This window comes from Neolamprologus brichardi, chromosome 1, assembly GCF_056152115.1.
Source record: "Neolamprologus brichardi isolate AB-2024 chromosome 1, ASM5615211v1, whole genome shotgun sequence".
In the NCBI taxonomy this organism is placed as follows: Eukaryota; Metazoa; Chordata; class Actinopteri; order Cichliformes; family Cichlidae; genus Neolamprologus; species Neolamprologus brichardi.
In genome coordinates, this window is record NC_142104.1 from 4845347 (window position 1) to 4867500 (window position 22154).

At 37.9% G+C, this 22154-nt stretch overlaps 1 protein-coding gene across 5 annotated transcripts in view; it reads left to right on the forward strand.

Moving 5' to 3' along the window:
• The first annotated feature begins 1298 nt into the window (after positions 1–1298).
• The window catches only part of LOC102784955 (adhesion G protein-coupled receptor G1-like), a 21274-nt gene continuing 418 nt past the window's right edge, over positions 1299–22154 (forward strand). The window contains exons 1-16 of one of the 5 annotated variants that reach the window (XM_087842741.1): positions 1299–1407; positions 1490–1624; positions 1712–1758; positions 1946–2067; positions 2508–2555; positions 8204–10331; positions 10650–10701; positions 12338–12425; positions 12569–12697; positions 15315–15455; positions 15533–15587; positions 15666–15757; positions 17654–17772; positions 21292–21569; positions 21748–21841; positions 21937–22154. The exon at positions 21937–22154 is cut by the window's right edge and continues 111 nt beyond it. In XM_087842741.1, coding sequence (XP_087698867.1) covers positions 10274–10331; positions 10650–10701; positions 12338–12425; positions 12569–12697; positions 15315–15455; positions 15533–15587; positions 15666–15757; positions 17654–17772; positions 21292–21569; positions 21748–21841; positions 21937–22154 — 1324 coding nt within the window. In that variant the 5' untranslated portion in view covers positions 1299–1407; positions 1490–1624; positions 1712–1758; ... (1 more) ...; positions 2508–2555; positions 8204–10273. Of the gene's footprint in view, positions 1408–1489; positions 1625–1711; positions 1815–1945; positions 2068–2507; positions 2556–8062; positions 8120–8203; positions 10332–10649; positions 10702–12337; positions 12426–12568; positions 12698–15314; positions 15456–15532; positions 15588–15665; positions 15758–17653; positions 17773–21291; positions 21570–21747; positions 21842–21936 lie in introns of those variants that run through there. The other 4 variants (XM_087842805.1, XM_087842933.1, XM_087842706.1 and 1 more) reach the window with 4 other exon arrangements.

Consider the following 22154-nt stretch of genomic DNA (forward strand, 5'->3'; position numbering starts at 1 on the left):
ATTTTTCAACAATACAATGTGATTGCATAACGAACAAGCCGCCAGTAAAACCACAGTTTCCTTCACACACACAAAAAAACCCAAAACACAAAAGCCTGATAAATCAGACACACAAAAAATTGTTTCCTTATGTAAAAATGTGGTGTGAGGATTAGAACTTCAGGTGCCATGACATGCAGTGTTGCAGTCACTGCTTCTGGCAGTGATATTACCATTACTATTACTAAAGTAATATGGTTAAAATATGTGATTAATACATGAATAAAGAAATCTGCCAGTACACTATTTATCCTATTCATTCCTATTAAATAATTTTATTTATATATGTTTATATATATTTATGCTCATTTTCCTTTATTTGGTATTCCAACTCTGTAACATGCAACTTCTGTTGGTGCTGTGCTACTGGAAACTGGATTTCCTGGAGGAACTCACCCGAGGGATTAATAAAGGTTTAAGTTATCTCATCTAATCAAATAAATCCAAGAAAACTAACACCTAATACATAGAACAGGAACTGAAACCAAAGAATATTAGAGAACATTTGACAATAAAGAACAACTAAGAATCAAGCAACCATGAAAACTGATGAATAACTATGTATAAATACCTTAAAAACAAGCAAAATTAACAAAAAATTGCAGCAGCCAGAGTATCCTCTGCTCTCATTGGTTGTTTTTTGAATTGGTCAACCTGAAGTTCAGAAATGTAACGAATGAATGAATGTTATCAATTTTTTGCCCTCTTTGGTCCTACTTTGCTGCAAATCACTTCTTCTCCCTTCTCTATGCAGCTTCTAGTCAACTGAACTGTATAACCAGTGTCTGGTGAGAATTTGACAAAGTCTGACAGTTTAGAGATCGAGCATCAGCATTTTGTACCAGCTGTAGTCATTATAACAGTCCTTAACCAGCCCATTACACAAAGAATTGTGGTAATCCAGCATCGCTGGGTTAAAAGTATAGATTCTCAAGATTGGTTACTGGTGCAGACTCATATTTGTTTGTTTGTTTGTTTGTTTGTTTTTTATTTGCTCGTATTTTTTTTTCATTCAGAGCAATATCTTTTTAAATAAATGGAATGCAGTCAAGCCACATTCCAGCATTTACCTTTTATACGCACACAGACACACACACACAAACACTGGCAAGGTTTTTACTGCCTTACTTTCAGTTAATGTATTTTGTTTTGCACTATGCATATTTTATATGCCATTAGGTCATTTATTGTGAAAATTCTCATGTAGGAACTATTGTACTGCATGTTGGTTCCACTGGTGCACCTGAGGGAGATGCACGCCCATGGCAAGTTGAAGCAAGAGAAGCCAATTTAATTCAGAGAAAGTTGTTTCTTAAGAGTATCTGTAAAGTGCTCATTTCTGCCTCAAAGCATGGATCAGCCAGCGAGGTATGTTGTATGTTATATAGATCATTTTATGTCTTTATTTCACTCGTCTTACTATTTCATTGAATTTTATGTTATGTTTTAGTTCGACGGTGGCGTAGTATGTGATCAAGGTGAAGCTGTAACAACCCCAAGACCTTACAACTAACATTAAAGCCAACTTCATGCCATCAGTAAAAGAACTCTTTATTGACTTTAAGAAGAGGTAGAAGTGATAAAGGTTATTACACTAACATTTTTTAACATTTTATCTTATCTTGGTTGTGGTAGCTAATGATTCAACTGGTAATTCTTTCCCTTGTCCAAGTTTTCCCACATAGGTTGCAACAATTTGCAGGATCTCAGGTGTTTATGGCAAGTACACTCTAAAACTAGGGGATGTCAAAAATGGCAAGTTCAAAAGCACAGATGTAAAAAATTATCAGTGGTTTTGATTTTAAATATGCAATATGGTTAAATATGGTGGTTTGACTATGCACAAATACATGCTGTTACGTTAAAGAAACTCACTTTATTTTTTTATGTCTTTAATAATGAGCAGATGCTGGATCAGCATTGAGTCTGAACAAAGGTGTGTGCTGGGGTTAACTTGGGGGTTGGCCGGCACTTCATACGTTTCACTCCCTGGGATCTACGTATTCACTGTGTTAAACTCACCTTAAGGTTAGTAGGTAAATCCTTATATGAAGTGTGCACAGGATGAAATATGCTAGAAGAATTATTAATCTTTAATAATGTGTGGCTTTGGCTCAGAAAGCAATGTTTCATTAGTCAAAGACTCTTCAGAAAATGATGAACACCAGTTTAAACAACTGCAGCAGAAATGTATTATCCATGACCTATATTAGGTGTTGACTGTTGACTGATGAACAATTATTTTATTTTTTGATGTTTTATTTCTTCTTTTAAATGAAATCTTATTAATATTATATCAATTTTGAAAAAATACAGCTATGATTCTTATGGTTGCATTATTTTCAGATACGAGAAGGCAAAGATTTTCAGCAATTTAACAACAAATTATTAATGTGTTGTTGTATTATGGCTTAGATACGTTGCTGTAGATGGAAATTATAGATGTCCTGCACTCGTTTCTCATTTAGAGCATTTACTTCCAATGCCATGTCAGATCCCATTCGGCTTCACTGCAGGTCAGTTTCTCAGTGAGGTGTACACTTTCAGGTATTTTCTTCTGGCTTTTACTTTTTCATTAAGTCCAGGATGACTCAAGCAGAAACATTTTGATCACAATATTGAAATTCACACTATTAAGCCTTCACACTTAAAAATGACACTTTAATGATCAGCTCTGGGAACTGTCATAAGGTTTGAGGTTTCTTGTTGGTTTCATGAACTAAAACCAAATGTAACCTCTTGCTTCAGTGGTTTGGGTGCAGTGATTGTTGTCGGTCCCACTGTTCTAATTAAGAGTGAAACACAAATCAGCTTCACAGAGCCCACACACCCTCTCAGCAGCTGTCTCAATGAGTATTAGGCACCTCACTAGCAGCTTAAAAAAATTGCCACCCTAAGATTGAGGAGGCCGTAATGACACATCATGACTTTACAGGTGATTGTGAAACATGAATGTTGCGTGACAGCTAAGTGGAAACATCAGTTTTCATGGTTTGTACACATGAAAACCAATACTCTGACTGGTTTGGACTGAACTGACTTTTTAGTAAAACGGGCCTGCAGACGTCATCTGATGGTATCTGAGAGGAAGTGAAACTTTTATAAACTTCTATGAAACTCCACAACAGAGTTTCTCTGGAGTGATCCCTTGTGCACAATATTTTCTGTGTGCTTTTGGTTTTGCTCGTGCCTCTAATGGCTGATTGTTAGATTCTTAGATTCAATTTAGACTCCCTAGTCTTTATGCATTTGAAATACTAACTTCAAGTGATCAAATGAAATGAAAAGGCTTTCTTTCCAATACGGAATATAGAGCTTTTTACCCCACTTCACATTTTCACTTTAGGCTCGTTGATTCAGAACAGTACGTAATATGACAGATTTCAATTCAATTAAGCTTCACGACACCTTATATTGTAAGGCAAAGACCCTTGGAGGGAAAACCAAAATATGGCGGCCCTCTGTAAGCAGCACCTCAGCATAAAGAAAACAGACAGGAACAGATCTTCAACAGAAGCCATCTGCTTTTGTGGTTCCAAGTGAGGGGAAATAGAAGATAAAAAAGAAGAGCACATAGAGATAAGGAGGGCACAAACTATGAGAAGAAGGCAACATTTTGTGGCACGCAGTAGCGCCGAATTGCTCTGTGCATCATGGGAAGTCCCCTAGCACAGGAAATTCGGGGGTAGCTCTACACTCTTTTATACTCTACTATACTTATACTTATATTTTCAGCAGTGCCGTCCTCTGCTCAACGGACATGGTAGCTTCATAGGGCTTTATAATTATTTTAGCTGCTGCTGTGTAGCTTTATCTATATGAATAAAATATTTTTCAAAATGTGATTCTAGATTGAAAAAGTAGTTATAGATTGTTATTTTTTTAATATGTAATATAATAATTTAATCTGTAATAATCTGTAATAATAATATTAAGTAATAAGTAACCAAACATATCTACCATTTTCTGCCCACACCCACACAAGGGCAACTCCTCCTGAAGTTTCCCTTGTGTGCGTGTGTCCGGCCATATCTCCTGCCACCTTTTTTATTCAGCTGACTCCCATCAGCAATTAGAAGTGCTTAAGGCCAGAAAAAGGTGAGCTCTAGTTCCAGAGAGCCATGCTGGTGTTTGCAGCTACTGAGCTGTGTGTGGTGACTGGTTGCTCCTGCTCGATGGGGAGGAGTGTTTGGTGATTAATCCTTTTTTTACTTACTTTTCATTTACTGACCAACACCTGAGTCTCTTTAAATGGTGATAACGGCTTAACCGTCTCTTTTAGTTCAGTTATTAATAGAAGGATTACTAAAACTCTTTAACTCTGCCCTGGTGGTCCTCCCAGTAGGTCTTGGAATTGGAAGTGCTAATTCTCATTTCTGCCACTTTCACACACAACACAAACTGCTCCAGTGCAAGCTGAAGGTCACATGATGAAGCCAACAGAATCACATCATCTGCAAAGAGCAAGGATAAAATCATTGGGCCACCAATCAGAATAGAATCAGAGTACTTTATTAATCCCTAAGGAAATTATGTTGGTTACACTTGCTTCAAGGCAGTAACAGTGACAGATTAAACTATTTAAACAATACAAAATGTTACAGATTTAACAACTTTAAGAAATAGCACTAATATATACAAATCACTCGATTAAAAATATCAACATTTAACAGAGGTGATTATAAATAAATATCATATTTATGCATGCATATCAAATTGAAGTAGAAAAAAGCGTGTGCAAAAGGTTGTAACTATTGCAGTGTTTACAGTGTATTAGATGGAGGAGGGGTACAGGGAGATGGCCATGGCCAGGAAAGATGTCCTGTGCCGTTCAGTGGTGCTTTTTGGTAATCTCGGTCTCTCACTGAATGTGCTCTGTGACTAGCCAGCACATCATGGAGCGAGTGGGAGGTAATGTCCAGCTTTGTCCTTATCTTGGACAATATCTACCTCTCAGACACCACCCTAAATGAGTCCAGCTCCATCCCCGCAACATTACTGGTTTTGCGGATCAGTTTATTTAGTCTGTTGGCATCAGCAACCCTTGACCTGCTGCCCCAGCATGCAACAGCATAGAGGATAGCACTGACCACAAAAGACTCATAGAAAATCCTGAGCATCGTCAGACAGATGTTGAAGGACCTCAGAAAATAGAGACAACTCTGGTCCTTCCTATAAAGTGGAGTGGTGTTTTTTAAAGTGCAATTTATTGTCTATGTATACTCTGAGGTATTCATAGCCCTCCACAATGGCCATATTGACCCCCTGGATTGAAACAGGGGTCAAGGTTTTCCTGGTTTTCCTAAAGTCCACAATCAATTCCTTGGTCTTTGCCACATTGAGCTGCGGATGATTCTGCTCACACTACGTGACAAAGGAGTCGACCACAGCCCGGTACTATATCAGAGTGGGTAGTAATAATAGAGTGGATAGTAACAATAATAAACATCATCATCATCATCATAATCATAATAATAAATTTTATTTATAAAGCACCTTTTAGTGTCGCATGCAGCTGTGGAGTTAGCAGAGGGAGGAACGTAAACAGCCACCAACATTACATGGGTAAATTCCCTGGGCAAGTAATACAGCCTGAGTCCAGCAGTGCACAGTTCAAAGTGAGGACAGGAAATGCGTTCTTTGACTGAGATGTGGGCAGGGTTGTTGTTGTTAACAAGAATGGCAAACCCCCTCGTTTCTGCTTACCGCTCGCGGCGCTGCAGATATCCTGTTCATAAAAAGATTTTCTGTTCATAAAAAAACTGTGAAAACTATGAACAGAATCATGACAAAGGGCAACCCTGGCGGAGTCCAACACCCACCGGAAACAGGTCTAACTTACTTCCAGTGATACGAACTGAGCTCTATTATTTATATTTTTATATTTGTACAAGGACCGAATGGTCTGTAAAAATGGGCCAGACGCACCATTCTCCCGGATGGCCTGAATAAAACAACAACTGATCATTTTCTTTTATGTAACCATAGCAGCACAGTCTCCAGCGGACAACTCTCAAACTGATTCAATGCCTGTCATGTCACGTGGTTAAATTCAATTCAATTCAATTTTATTTATATAGCGCCAAATCACAACAAAAGTCGCCTCAAGGCGCTTCATAGATACAGAGAAAAACCCAACAATCATATGACCCCCTATGAGCAAGCACTTTGGCGACAGTGGGAAGGAAAAACTCCCTTTTAACAGGAAGAAACCTCCGGCAGAACCAGGCTCAGGGAGGGGCGGGGCCATCTGCTGTGACCGGTTGGGGTGAGAGAAGGAAGACAGGATAAAGACATGCTGTGGAAGAGAGACAGAGATTAATAACAGATACGATTCAATACAGAGAGGTCTGTTAACACATAGTGAGTGAGAAAGGTGACTGGAAAGGAAAAACTCAATGCATCATGGGAATCCCCCGGCAGCCTACATCTATTGCAGCATAACTAAGGGAGGATTCAGGGTCACCTGGTCCAGACCTAACTATATGCTTTAGCAAAAAGGAAAGTTTTAAGCCTAATCTTAAAAGTAGAGATAGTGTCTGTCTCCCGAATCCAAACTGGAAGCTGGTTCCATAGAAGAGGGGCCTGAAAGGCTCTGCTCTCTCACACTCCAGGCTTATTTGTTGTTCCTGGAGTATTTAAAAGTAGAATGGGAGGCAAAGTGATCTCATTAAGATAAGATGGGGACTAATTATTTAAGACCTTGTATGTGAGGAGCAGGGTTTTGAATTCAGTTCTGGATTTAACAGGAAGCCAATGAAGGGAAGCCAATACAGGAGAAATATGCTCTCTCTTTCTAGTCCCTGTCAAGTCAAATCAAATCAAATCAATTTATTTATATAGCACTTTTCACAGGATAAAAACCACAAAGTGCTTCACAGCAATATAAAACAGAAATACATAAAATACATTAATAATAAAACACACAGCACAAATCTAATTAAAAGCCAATCTAAATAAATGAGTCTTAAGCTGCTTTTTAAAAGAATAAATACAATCAAGGCAACGTAATGATGGAGGGAGAGCATTCCACAACCTGGGGGCCACCGCTCTAAAAGATCTATCACCTCTAGTCTTAAAACGTGTTCATGGGACTACCAACAGCCTTTGATTAGAAGATCTCAGGCTGCGAGAGGGAGCGTGGGGTTCTAAAAGATCAGAAATGTAAGCAGGGGCATCACAATTCAAAGCTTTAAAAGTCAGTACCAAGATTTTAAAATGAATTCTGAAAAGTACTGGAAGCCAGTGTAATGAATGCAACACTGGTGTAATGTGCTCTCTTTTTCATGTCTTAGTTAAAAGCCTTGCAGCAGCACTCTGGACTAACTGGAGACGGTCAAGATTCCTTTTGCTCAAACAAAGAAAAAGGCTGTTACAATAATCTAAGTGAGATGAAATAAAAGCATGAATAACCATTTCTAACTCAGATTTAGACAGCAAAGTTCGCAGTTTGGAGATGTTTCTTAGCTGAAAAGGGCAGTTCCTAATTAACTGGCGAGAGTGTTGTTCTAGGGACATGGCAGAATTAAAGATCACACCAAGGTACCTGAGGCTCAGGTGAACAGATGAACCAAGAGAACCAAGATGCCGTTTGATTAGAGATATCTGGTTGTCGGGGGCAATAATTAATGTTTCTGACTTCTCAGAGTTCAACTGTAAGTAGTTGTCACCAAGCCACTGTTCAATGGAAGCTAAACATTTAATTAAAGAGGACAGTTTATGGACTTCCATCGGCTTAAAAGAGCAATAGAGCTGAATATCATCAGCATAGAAGTGATAAGACACCTCAGGGAAATGCCTGTCAGGACTCTTGCTGCAGCATTTTGGATTAACTGAAGGCTTTTCAGGGAGTTTTTAGGACTCCATGAAAAGGGGAGTCCTAATAATGAATTACAGTAGTCCAGCCTAGAAGTAATAAATGCATGAACTAGATTTTCACTCTGAGACAGGATATTTCTAATTTTAGAGATGTTGCGCAAATGGAGAAAGCAGTCTTACATATTTGTTATTATGTGTATTGAAGGACATGTGCTGGTCAAAAATGACTGCAAGGTTCCTCACAGTGTTACTGGAGGCCAAGGTAATGCCACCCAGAGTAAGAATCTGATTAAATACCATATTTTTAAGATTCATATTCATACAAACACTTTTTTTTTCTATCTAGCATCATCAAAGAGCAACTTGGGCTTGAGTATCATGCCGGAGGACACTTTGGTGACTGTCGGAGCCAGGGATTAAATCTCCACCCTTCTGATTGGCAGATGACCTGCTCTACCCCCTGAACTACAGCCACCCAAAAACTACAAATGTTTAGAGAGTGAGCCTATTGTTCCCATTAACCATTTTAAAATATATAAAAACAGTTCAAAAGATTTAGAACTATTATATATATTTTTAAAAAAAGCAAAGGTGTTGCGTATTGCTGCAGAAGTGTTTTGAGAGAATTAGTCCATGCTCTCTCTTTCTAGTCCCTGTCAGTACTCTTGCTGCAGCATTTTGGATTAGCTGAAGGCTTTTCAGTGAGTTTTTTGGACATCCTGATAATAATGAATTGCAGTAGTCCAGCCTGGAAGTAATAAATGCATGAACTAGTTTTTCAGCGTCACTCTGAGACAGGATATTTCTAACTTTAGAGATGTTGCGCAAATGGAAGAACGCAGTCTTACATATTTGTTTAATATGTGGTTATATGCTGCCTGTGTGAATATTTCTATCATGACTCAGAACCACAACTTGTTACGTGATCTTTGAGATATTTTGGAAAAAGTAAACGTTGTCATGAATCACCTTCTCCAATGAGGTGTCATTCCTCCCTTTGCCAAGAACATAATGAACATTATTATTATGAAGTACAAAGCATGATATTAACAGCCAAAATATAGTGAAAAAGTACCACATGTACATTCAAAAAGTACTTTAGTTGCAGTCCAGTGACCCCTGTCAAATAGATAAGAATGTTTATACGACCACATAGTGATAACTCATCAATGTGAGTAATTTATTCACCACATATGTGATAAACAATTTACTGAACTGTGAATTTTGCAAAGCTAAGCTTGAACATTCAAAGAATATTAATATAGATATGGAAACTAGCATAATAGCTCTGTTGTAATGAAATCATCCTGCACATGTAACTTTCCTGGTGTGCTCCTCGGTGATGCAGTTTTTAATATTACAGAATTTTATGCATCATTTATTTAAGACTTGAAATGGAGCTTGCAAAAGTAATCTGTTCTCAGTTTTACATTTGTCAACTTTCTTAACTTCTACACGTTTAAATCTTTATTTCTATTTTTTTAATCTTTTCTATGAGGTGTCTTGGGTTTGGCTGGATTGTTGTCATCATATTTTGATTTTTCATCACAAATTGTTCATCAATTTTGAACAAACTATGAATGTCTTTATTTTCTCGTGGACCAGTTAACCCACAAAAAAGAGAAGCAGAGAATACTTTCTTTCCTACCATTACTTCAAATGATAAACCTGGAATAACACAAATCTCTTGCATCCAAAACTTAGGTAAGCCTAAAAAAACACTACTAACTGCATTTTTAGAATAAAACATTAACTATTCTGAATAGAAATGAAATACTATGTAAAGAGAAATACGTCAGTAAGAATAGAGAAATAATATGCAGTGCAGACCCGTAACCTTCAAAGATTTAATATTCAAAGATTTGCATCTTATTTTGTGTGCTGCAACCTGTAGAACTGGTGTGGCGCAAGCTCCTGTTTCACTTCCTCAGCAAGCTGTAAGTATCAGTATTTCTTGACCATGGTCACTTGACCTTTTGTTTTCTACACAGGAAAACTGTATGATTTAGAAATGTCCTCCTCTACACGTCATCTAATGTCAGCCATTCAGTTACAGCACAAATATTTGTATTTGTTTCTAAGTTATTATTTTTTTAAAATACATAAATTATTAGAACTGTCTTCACAGACAGACTCTTAAATGGCTCTACTGTTTTTCTACACAGTGTACCAGTCTCTCTTCTCAGTTAATATTTCTGTGAAAATTTAGAGCAGAAGCTTAAAAGTATTTGATCATTGTGAACTGCCTGATGTGAGTCATTTCCTCATCTGAGCTGTGAACCACAGGTCTGTTAAAGCATGTGATACATGTAGATGTGAAACTCCCATTTGATCTCATTCAGCAAACACAACCAGACAGAAAAACACCCTGTGGACCTCTTACAGCAAATCTATATCTGTTGATGAGTGAGACGCAATGTGGATTATACTTTTTATCACAACAACCCTCTGTTTTTCTATGTCCCGAGCTGGTGGTGAGTAAACCTACCATGTTATCACTCTTATGTTGAAAGAAGTATACTTGTGAAGTGAATAGCACACTAAATATCTCAAAGTTATGAATCCTTGAAAAAGTAAAATTACCCCAGCTTCTTTGTTACCAATAGCTAGTAAGGACTTTAAGTCAACCAGTTTCACAAGTGCTGATCAAATACTTGTAAAATAACATCTTGTCTCTCATGTGTCTCTGGTGTTAGATGCCACTTAGACGTTTAATCAGCTTCCAGTTTTGTTTAAATATATTCATTATGCTAATTTTGATCTTTCCATTCCTGTGTGTTTTACTTTGACAGACTTCTGTGAAAATGTTCTTGATGAATGCCGAAAAAGTGAATCATGGATAGGGTAATTCAACTTACTGTACATATCACATTCCTGTTTTTGAAAATTATATAGTTAAATGTTAGATAAATGCTGTCAATACTGGCTAAAATGTTTTCATCTCTACAGTGGCTGCTTTTCAGTGTTTTTACATGGCTTCATCATCAAATAGTACTTGTTAGAGTGTTAGTATACACCCTTTAACATATAAATCACACACTGATACTGATGCTGAGAGCAAGACCAGTCTTATCTGAGAGGACAGTGGAGAAATGAGTCACAGATCTATCAACTAGAGCAGGGGTGGGCAACTCCAGGCCTCGAGGGCCGGCGTCCTGCAGGTTTTAGATGTGTCCTTGAACCAACACAGCTGATTTAAATGGCTAAATTAGCTCCTCAACGTGTCCTGAAGTTCTCCAGAGGCTGGTAACGAACTAATCATGTGATTCAGGTGTGTTGACCCAAGGTGAGATCTAAAACCTGCAGGACACCGGCCCTTGAGGCCTGGAGTTGCCCACCCCTGAACTAGAGGAACACAGTGTAACACTTTGGAGTAAACATATTTTGTATTATTAAGTGTATTGTGTAAGCTGGTGTTTGTTAAACTTAATACAGACGTGATTCATTATGAAACATTATTTGGATGACAATTCTAACATTTTAGCTGATGCTCATATTTCTTGATTTAAAGAGCTCAGATGTAGGCAGAAGTGCTGGAGATGGCGTAAATCATAAGACTGCGAACCTCTGTGTCCTCTTTCTCTCACTGTTGACTTTTGTCTCTACTTGTCTTTTTTACTGTACTTTTTATATTGTTTTTTATTTTTATTTTTGCCTTGTGTTAGCTGCTTGGATAGATTTAGGCAGCTTAAAAGTTTTCAGTTAGGTTTAGTAAGAAATGTGGACTGGGTTAAAATACCACAACTTGTGCCTTGTCTTATCATTTCTGCAGCTCATGCATCAAAGAACCAAGTGCAGTAACACTGCGGTCTCTGGCATGGCAGCAGCTTTGTCTGAATGTCTCACGTTGTTTTCCTGTGAAAGACAACATCATAGTATTTAAAAATGTTCTATGTACCAATGTCTTCAAAATGTAATTAACATAGCTTTTTTGGCATTTAAATATATTTATGTTTATCAAACTGTGAGGTTCTTATGTATTAGTAATGTTTAGATGTACGAATCAAGATTAGTTGGTAAAAAATGTAGTTTAGTCACTAGTTTGGGTTAAAATAAGCCTGTTTACTTTGAAAACTAACCGGTTAGACAGTGCATTCAAATGTTACGCTGAGGGCTCAAGGCTAAATGTTTATGTAAAACAGGAGTTTATAATCGTTGATGCCAAAGGTAGCAGTGTCACATTTTGAAAAGCCAAAAGACTTAATAATATGAACATTATTATTAAATTATTGTCAGAAATTTAAATTAAAGCAGTACAAGAGAATTTATTTTTGTTCAACTCAAGTTCTTGCAGTTTCATTTTTTCTCCTTTACATGTATAGCCATAAACAAATGAAGTAACCAAATAACAGAGAAAGGTCCACTATGAAATAATTGATCTTACTTCTCATCTGTTTGCATTAGTTTGTCTTTTTTATCCTCAGTTATATCCCTGTTTGCATGTTTATATATCTGAACTATATTACATTTCTGTTGGTAGTTGTTATGAGGACAAAATTATGACCTGCAAGCCAAGAGGCCGCTTCATGAGAGGCATCAAACAACTCAAAGTAGACTCGCTTCAAGAGGTGAGGTCATTTGGAGCTGAAGTGCTTTTTAGAAGTGAAAAAGTTACATTTGATCTGAATTTCTGTATTTTTGTATTAATGAACTCTAATTACTGACAACCAACACATTTTTTTAAAGTTATGTTTTCCTGTATGCTTTTTAGGTTGATGTGAGTCCTACATTTGAACATAGAGTTCACATCCCATCATCAGCTCTACAAGAAAGCATAGGACATGTGTCTAAGGTGGATGTCCTGGTGGTGGCCTCTGTAATTAACAGCAGTTATTTTAAGGTTGGTAATGCTAAAGGCAACAGAAAACAAACCTTATTATTATTATTTATCCACAGGAGGTTCAACATTTTCTAATGCTGATGCGTCTTGCATTCCTCCAGCAGAGTCTCTTCACACTCAGCTGTTGCTTATTATGAAAACTGATTAAAAGTTGCTCCTTTAATAAGATGTCCAATTACGTTTCACTGAGGGCCACAATTAGAAGTGTTTGCTTTAATTTAATTTGAAATTAAAGTTTCTTACAAATTCCTCAACCAGTCTACAAACAAAGTTAACCTTTATTTCAGTAATGCATTCTGACTACAGTTCTATAAAAAGCCTGCCATACAGCCAACTCACAACAACATGCTTCACAAGCATGAATCCGAAAGCTTCTGGAGCATTTAGTTTTGTCCATACACATAATTCTACAAATCTTACAGAGCCTGTTTCACAGGCCTGAACATAACAATGAAATTTGTCTTTACAGCTCTATCTCTTTGAGATTGAACCTGAAGAAGTGTTCTGGGTTGTATTTTCATTAATGGCTCAGCTCTCTACTATGAATGTTTCACAGGGGTCTAATCGAAGTCTGGACTTAAGATATCCTGCTTGAGATATTTAAACAAAACTATATACAAACCATTCATCTTCAAAAATCCTTGTTTGTCTGAATTAAAACAATTCTGAAAAGTAGACTGGTGTCACGGCTAATGGAAGGTATGGACTCAAGCGCGGAGCTCTGGATGCAAAGCAGACAGAGTGTTTATTTACAGTGCTCAAATACAGTCTTAAACAAGAAAGAAATGCGATTCTCCAAAGGTGATTTTCTCCCAATTCCCAAAGGTGGTGCAGGTGAGTCTCTTCAGCGAAAATCCGTGTGTGTGAGACACACACACACTCACACACAAGCAGGTCGTCCGGGGAGGTCCGATCGTGACAGCTGGGACAAATTCCTCCACAGCCATGTAAAAAAATTGTTGACAGTTATTGCAAAATAATAATAATAACAATAATAATAATAAAAAACTTTATTTATAAAGCACACTGAAAACCAAGGGTATGCCAAGGTGCTTAACAAGTAACATAGAGAATAAAAGAAAGATAATAGAAATAGTACTTGCTTTTTCCTATTTCTAAGTATGCAAGCAGATAACTGTCACTGATACATAGGAGAAGCAGCAGATACACAACAAACAAGGAATTAAATGAGCATAAAAGTGCATGATGTAAAATCATAAGTGAAATTTTAACTAGAAGGAAGGGCAAGATTGAATAAGTAGGTCTTTAGTCGTGATTTAAACAGTGCAATAGAATCAGAGGCGCGGATAGCGAGAGGGAGGTTATTCCACAGTACCGGGGCAGCCAAAACAAACGCACGGTCACCCCGAGACTTCAGCCGAGATCTGGGTTGGGTCAGAAGGAGTTAAGTAGCAGCTCTAAGTGTTCTAGCAGGAGTATGTAGCCTGAGAAGTTCACTAGGATAACTCAGCGCTAATTTATTAATAGTTTTGAACGTAAGAAGTAATAACTTAAATTGAATACGGTACTTTATGGGCAGCCCGTGCAAGCCAGCTAGAACAGGTGTAATAGAGCAGAATTTCCTGGTACCAGTCAGGAGGCGGGCTTGTAGAGATAAGGCGCAGTTGGTGAAAGCTAGATCTCACTACAGCAGACACTTGCTTACTGAGTTTGAACGAGCTATCCAGCAAGTTATCCACCCAAGTTACAAATATACCAAAATGCAAAAAAATTTCATAACACTGTAGTTGTGGCACTTCAAACTGCAGCTGCAACTAGCCAACATTTTCAAAAAGAATCTTAAAGTGATGTGGAAATTAGTGGTGCAACGGATCACGGTTGATCTGTAATCCGAACCGATCCCACTCCACGTGCACACATGTGATCCGAAGATTCAAAAAAGGAGGAAAAAAAGGATGTGTATGGTGCGCGTGGTCAGTCTGTCAAGTGATAGTTATGGCCAGCGTTAGCGGTCCAAGTGGAGGAGCAGAGGAGTTTGTGGCATTTAAGCAGCCCTTTGCTGCCCAGTCGGGAGGCCGTATTCCATTGTGCAAAATAAGCGGTTTAAACTATAATGAACATGCTTGAGCCACGCTATCATATCCTGTTGCACGTCCACTTCAGTGACAAAATTGTACCCAGGCATGCATGAGCAGGAAAAGTTTAAAGTTATGGCTGAACTGTCCCAGGCATCTTCTGTTGCCCAACTACAAATGGGTGGAGCTCCAGGGCAACGGAAAGCTACGTGACCGTGACCGCTCATTATATCACAGTGGAGTGATACCAAGCCCTGTACTGCCCTATATTGCACCTTAATTAGTTTTTATATAGTTGCATGGAATGAGTCTTGAGTTGAATGTTTTAATAGCCAAAAAAAATACTTAAATAAGTTAATAAATAAATGTTAAAATTTTTTCTTTTTTTTCTTTTTTTTGCTGATCCAAAAATTGATCCGATCCGTGAAATAAAACCTTGATCCGATCCGAACCGTGAGATTTTTGATGCGTTGCACAACTAGTGGAAATGTAACTACAAGACCTCTGCTAGGAATAAAGTTTAATTTTTTTTTCAATTAATCTCACCCTAACATGAATGTTATGTATCATCCTTCTTTCAGCTGAGTCCTCCCCCAAAAAACAGGAGACTTCTTGGGGGTCTGGAAGTATTTAGGGACTCAGTCATATGTGTGCTGGCAGGAAACCGTGCAGTCGAGAATCTCTCACAACCCATCACGTTAACCTTCAAACACAACAAAGAGGTAAAAAGACAAAAGTGTTGGACGAACATCTGAAATAGAAAATGTAACAACCTGTTTACCGTTCATTTTGATTCCAGGTTGAAAATGGAACATGTGTATTTTGGAAGGAAACATCAGCAAAGGATGGAACAGGTAATTTGGAGATGTCAACCTTCAGTTTGTTTGTTTCTAAATAAAATGACTCAGCTACTCAGAATGTTTTCTTAATAGGTTACTGGAGCAATGAAGGCTGTGCCACAAATTACAAGGCACATGAATTTATTTGCAGCTGCAAACGTCAGAGGTTCTTTGCTGTGCTTGTGGTGAGCTGAAAATCTCTTCCTACGTATGATAAAAGCCTTTGGCAAACAACATGTTTATCTAATAAATGTTTAACAACTGTTAGTGTTGATAAACAATTTAAATTAAGGAGCTGTTTCAAATGTATGCTGTACTCTTACTGTCTAAGAACACAACAACAGACAGAGGGAAACACAGAGCTCAATCTGACAAAACGAGACAGGGAGGAAGCAAAACTGGAAACACTGAGCAGGGGAGGCGAGACTGTCGAAGCAAAATGGGAAACAAGAGACATAAACAAGCACTGTGACGTAGAGACGTGACTTACTAGCAGTGTTGGTCAAGTTACTTGAAAAAAGTAATCAGTAATTAATTACTGATTACTTCCCCCAAAAAGTAATCCCGTTACTTTACTGATTACTTATTTTCAAAAGTAATTAATTACTTAGTTACTTAGTTACTTTTTAAAAACATGATTTACAACCTGAATAGGTGATAAAGCGATAGATCTTTCATCCCAATTCTACTTTTTCTAGATAATCCATCATACAAAATGTAATCAAATGGAAAAGTCTCTTTTTAAAACTTGTTTTGTTAGTGTTAATCTTTTAACTTTATGCATGAAGCAAAATTTTAATTATATGCACCATTCTCTGACTGGAAGAAATTAGTTTAACATTTAAACCTATTTTCTGCACATTCCAGCACATACATATATATATATATATATATATATATATATATATATATATATATATATATATATATATATATATATATATATATATATATATATATATATATATATATATATATATATATATATATATATATTTGTGTTTACACTCACTCTTTCAGATGCAAGTAAAACACAGCAGAAAATGAATAAAGTCAAAGACTAGCGGTCCTTTTGCTCTATTTTCACCTGTAAAGCAGGAGTAGAGTAGGCGGAGGTTTATCCTGGTGCAGGTGTGCCGCAGCGGTCAGTGGAAGGATACCGCAGTTTCTCTGTGAGTTTCTCATTACGTCGTAGCTACTCGGTGCTTGCTTGGAAGTTTAGGGGTTTTTTTCGCTGTAAAAAGAAGTTTTCTTCCCACGCAGTGAGCAGTGGACACTAATGTTTTTGTCACTTTTTATGGAATCAAACTCAAAATAAGGTCAGTACTTCCACGCTTTAAACGCTGCACGCTCATACTCTCTCTGCACTCGATATATGATCCATTGTTGATCTGCACACAGCTGTTGTCACGAACGTCGCACTCGCTTATGTCACTGTCATGAGACATTCTCGCAAGAAAATCACGGTTTTAGTAACGTAGTAACGCAGCGTTCCTACGGGAAAGTAACGGTAATCTAATTACCTTTTTTGCAATAGTAATCCCTTACTTTACTCGTTACTTGAAAAAAGTAATCGGATTACAGTAACGCGTTACTGCCCATCTCTGCTTACTAGGGAACCAGAAACATGAGACAAAAGTAACTAACCATGGAACACAGAGAAGGCACAGTGGAAGAAAACTAAAGACTAGGAATGATAAATATAACACAAGCAGAAAACCATAAAGAGAACCAAAATTGTGTAAAACATCAAATCAAAGAAAATAACTACAAAAACACAAAACACTTGGTCACAGACCCAGTACGGTAACAAGCACACCTGTCACTCTAAGACCCACGCGCTTAATTTTAAGCTTTGCCAGCACATGGATGACTTCTACAATAATTCACTCATCATATAATTGTGATGAAGGGTGAACCAGCCAACACAGTCCCGAGCATTTATTGCTCCAACATGTAAACATCTCGCCTTTTTAACATGGGGATGGGGAAATTTAGGTATAGATGCTCCTGTACAGATGTCCATCAAACACGTGAATGTAAATTACATTTCAAAACAATTTCATCTTTTTATGTTGCAGAATCCAGGAATATCGGTGACTAAAGCTGATGCCGACAAGCTAAACTACATCACTTACATTGGATCGGGACTCTCCGCCCCCTTCGCATTGATCAGTTTGTTCATCTATATTTATCTACAGTGAGTAGATGTCATATTATTCACATTTAAAACTTTATAGTTTTCAGTTCCCAATTGTGATCAAATGAGAAACTGGAGAAAATAGACTGTATAAAAACTATTCAGTTCGTTAGTGACAGCAGCTCAGTGATAATGTCTGCTTTATAAAACAACTGTTGAAAGTGAATTTATCCACAGTTCCACTTCAGCACTATATCCTGATGTACATATCCAGAGTGAACTGCTTTGTCTCACACTGTGAAGTTCCACAGTATTCAGTTGAACAGAGGTAGTATGCTTTATGGTTCTTTAGTCAAAGAGATGAAAAATATGTTATTAAAAACATATTATTATTGGATTTATTTAATCAAAAAGTGTTTTCATTCTAAAGTCAAACCACTGTAACAAAGTCACGTATAGAATCAGAACCACAATCAGAATTTATTAATCCCAGAGGGAAATTGAGTTGCCATAGCAGCAAATATGCAACAAACATCAAGCACTCATATAAAATGAAGTGTAGAGATTGAGATACTGAAAGGTAAATATTAAGATAAATATAGAGGTATTGGTATAAATAAATATATATACATTTAAAAGGGACACACATATGTGCGTGCGTGTGTGTAACACGCCCCTAGTGAGAGGGCAGCCAACAGATTATATCTGGTCCTGAAAAAATCAGGTAAATGATGAGATGGACGACAGGTAGTTTGTTTTCCTCTCTCGCTTCTGTCAGATCTTTAATTATACACATTCATGTGTTCAAAATCAGTTACAAATCGTTTAAATCTCTTTATCTCACATTCCCAAAATCAGAATAAACTTAAATAAAATAAACAAAAAGATTTGTAGCTCTGAGTAACAAACAAGCACACTCTTTTTACCCACACATAGTTTAATAAAACAAACATTCCTGCACTGTACCATATACTAGTGGCTTATCTGTGTAGTCAAAATCTCCACATCAACATTGCAGAGCGACCAGAGTTGTTATTTCACTAACTTCAGTCAGTTACAGTGGCAGCACATCAAACTGTCTCTGTGAATTCACTAACTCAAATATACGGGAGCCGTGTTGTACTTTTGAGGGAGACTTAAGTTTTAAAAAAGACAAAGCTGAAGGCTACACGCAACTCCTGCATGCGGCGAGCTAAGCTAGCTCCTCCTGTCTTAACCGTAACAGATTTCAAAGACCAAGACGAACAAACAGATCCCACCGAGACAAACGAATCGTCAGGTTTAACTTTTACTTGGCATGTTAATCATGTGGACCACATTCAATTTTTCAGTTCAATTAAATTTTATTTATATAGCGCCAAATCACAACTACAGTCGCCTCAAGGTGCTTAATATTGTACAGTAGATCGTACAATAATAGATACAGAGAAAAACCCAACAATCATATGACCCCCTATGAGCAGCACTTTGGCAACAGTGGGAAGGAAAAACTCCCTTTTAACAGGAAGAAACCTCCGGCAGAACCAGGCTCATGGAGGGGCGGGGCCATCTGCTGCGACCGGTTGGGGTGAGAGAAGGAAGACGGGATAAAGACATGCTGTGGAAGAGAGACAGAGATTAATAACAAGTATGATTCAGTGCAGAGAGGTCTATTAACACATAGTGAGTGGGAAAGTGACTGAAAAAGAAACACTCAATGCATCATGGGAATTCCCCAGCAGCCTACATCTATTGCAGCATAACTAAGGGAGGATTCAGGGTCACCTGGTCCAGCCCTAACTATATGCTTCAGCAAAAAGGAAAGTTTGAAGTCTAATCTTAAAAGTAGAGATAGTGTCTGTCTCCCGAATCCAAACTGGAAGCTGGTTCCACAGAAGAGGGGCCTGAAAACTGAAGGCTCTGCCTCCCATTCTACTTTTAAATACTCTAGGAACAATAAGTGAGCCTGCAGTGGGAGAGCGAAGTGCTCTAATAGGGTGATATGGTACTACAAGGTCATTAAGATAAGATGGAGCCTCATTATTTAAGACCTTGTATGTGAGGAGCAGGATTTTGAATTTAATTCTGGATTTAACAGGAAGCCAATGAAGGAGAAATCTGCTCTCTCTTTCTAGTCCCTGTCAGGACTCTTGCTGCAGCATTTTGGATTAACTGAAGGCTTTTCAGGGAGTTTTTAGGACAATAAGGCCACAGTAAGGACAGTAAGGAATAATATCCACATGTGGCCTTATTACTTACTAAACTGAATAAAATAATTAAATGATGAGACGGTCGACAGGTACTGAGTTTTACTCTCGCTTCTGCTAGATCTGATGAAGAGCAGTAGCATTACACTAAACCATCTAACTAGGGCGGAGGTGCCCCCTTGTGGCGCAACGTGGGATCTCAGAACATGTTGGCTCTCCAACAAAAATCACAAAATTAAGGCCCTTGTGTAACAAAGCTACACCTGAAAACAATGTACAAAAATTAAATCACATAATATGACCACACATTATAGTGTTCCATGTGCAAATATATGTCATGGAAGAATGAAGTTATGTTGTGAAAGATCAGATAGATTTCACAAGTATAACCAGTTTAGTTATGCTGTGACAAAGTCGGTGGAACACAAAACCAGTTCGTCATAACTGATCACATTTCTTCTGAAAGTCAAGCAGCCCACAGCAATGGGGGAAAAATGTTTAATAAATTGATCATTATCAAGCTGTGGGTATTAATCTGCTTATATTTACCATTCGATGGGAGAGAGCAGCTCAGTGTGGTTTGTGGCAAAAACCTCTGAGGACACAAATACTGTGCTGCTTATGAACTAAAGGGTAAAACTTTTACTACAGATGTATTTGCTAACTTTTGTCAGGGTGGCCTATATAAAGAAATGTCTCTATATCTGAGCATTTATAACAGTTTCCTGTAACAGTTGTCTCTGCAAAGAACGATGAGCGTGTGAGGTTGCAGAGATTGCGTCACAAAAGCTCAGTTGCTGCTTACATTTTGGGAACTATTTTTTTTTTCAACATGTTGGTACTGGTATAAACAAAATGTAGCCACTTCCCCAGAGACATCTTCTGTCAAGTAGCCTCAAAGAAACACTGCTACGAGGGCCTGGAAATGCCATAAAAAAACCCGAACATTAAGAAAACAAACTCAATAATATTAATGGTTAAAAAAATGTGATTGTGAATGAAATTTGTAAAGTAATTAATTAAAGAAATGTTGTGTACATTAATATATCTGTCTGAGAGTGATTTTGTCATGTTTGTCTTTGTAATTTGTTTGTTTAATGAATTTGTTGATTTTCCCATTTCAGTTCAACCCATATTCTGTTACATTTCTAACATTATATTATGCAAATGAGGCGACTGCTACTCAAAGTGTGGTATTAAGTGAACTTTGTGGCTACATCTAGTTAAGAGACCATTAGAGAAGTGAGGCTACAGCCTCTTGGCCTTTCTTACATATCGTTTTATCTGCTGCATTAGTGTGGAGTTATTACCATCATTTCACATCTAAAAAGGCAAGATAATATCCACTATCTCCACAGTTGGCTACAAGAGAATAATTCTGTTTCTGTTTTAGTCGGCGGCATCCTGAGAAATCCATAAGTCTGCACATGCAGCTAACAGGGGCGATGTTCTGCCTCCATCTCACCTTCCTGCTGTCCAGCCTCCTGGTCCAACTGAAGGAAAAAGAGGACGGCTCATCTTGCCTGGTACTGGGTCTGGTTTTACACTGGTCCCTGCTGGCCACCCTGACCTGGAGTGTTCTGGAGGGCTTCCACCTCTACCTTCTGCTCATCCGGGTCTTTAACATCTATGTGAGGAGGTACCTGCTCAAACTCAGCCTGATTGGATGGGGTGAGTGTCGTTTAGGTGGGACGCTGCTCTGCAACACACTGTCACAAATCTTTAAATGAAAGTGGATTGTGTTGAAGTGTTGCAGCAGCATTGAGAAGCAGAGAAACAGTGATAATAATGCCTCACGCTGTCCTAAAGAACATTCAGCTGACATTAATTCTGTCTTCCATGTTTTCAGGTTTTCCTACACTGGTTGCAGCTGTTTGTGGGATTTCACGTGTTTATGGCAAATACACTCTGAAATACAGCAACAGCAATTTAACACAACACATGTAAGAAACTATCTTTGGTATCATTTTATATTAGAGTGAGCCAGGAGATTTTATTTCTAAGCAAATTCATTTTTTATGTCTTTAATAATGAGCAGGTGCTGGATAAGCGACGAGTCTGAACAAAAGCTCCTCGTAGTCAGCTACATCACTACTGTGGCTTTTCCTTTCTTCGTGGTCGTGTTCAATGCCTGCATGCTGGGGCTGGTGGTGTTTAAGATTTGGGAGCTAAGAAGGGGTGATAGAAGCTTTGGAAGCAGCAGTGACTGGAAGAAGATAAACAAAGAGAGAAAGAAGAGGTTATGGAAGGACTGTG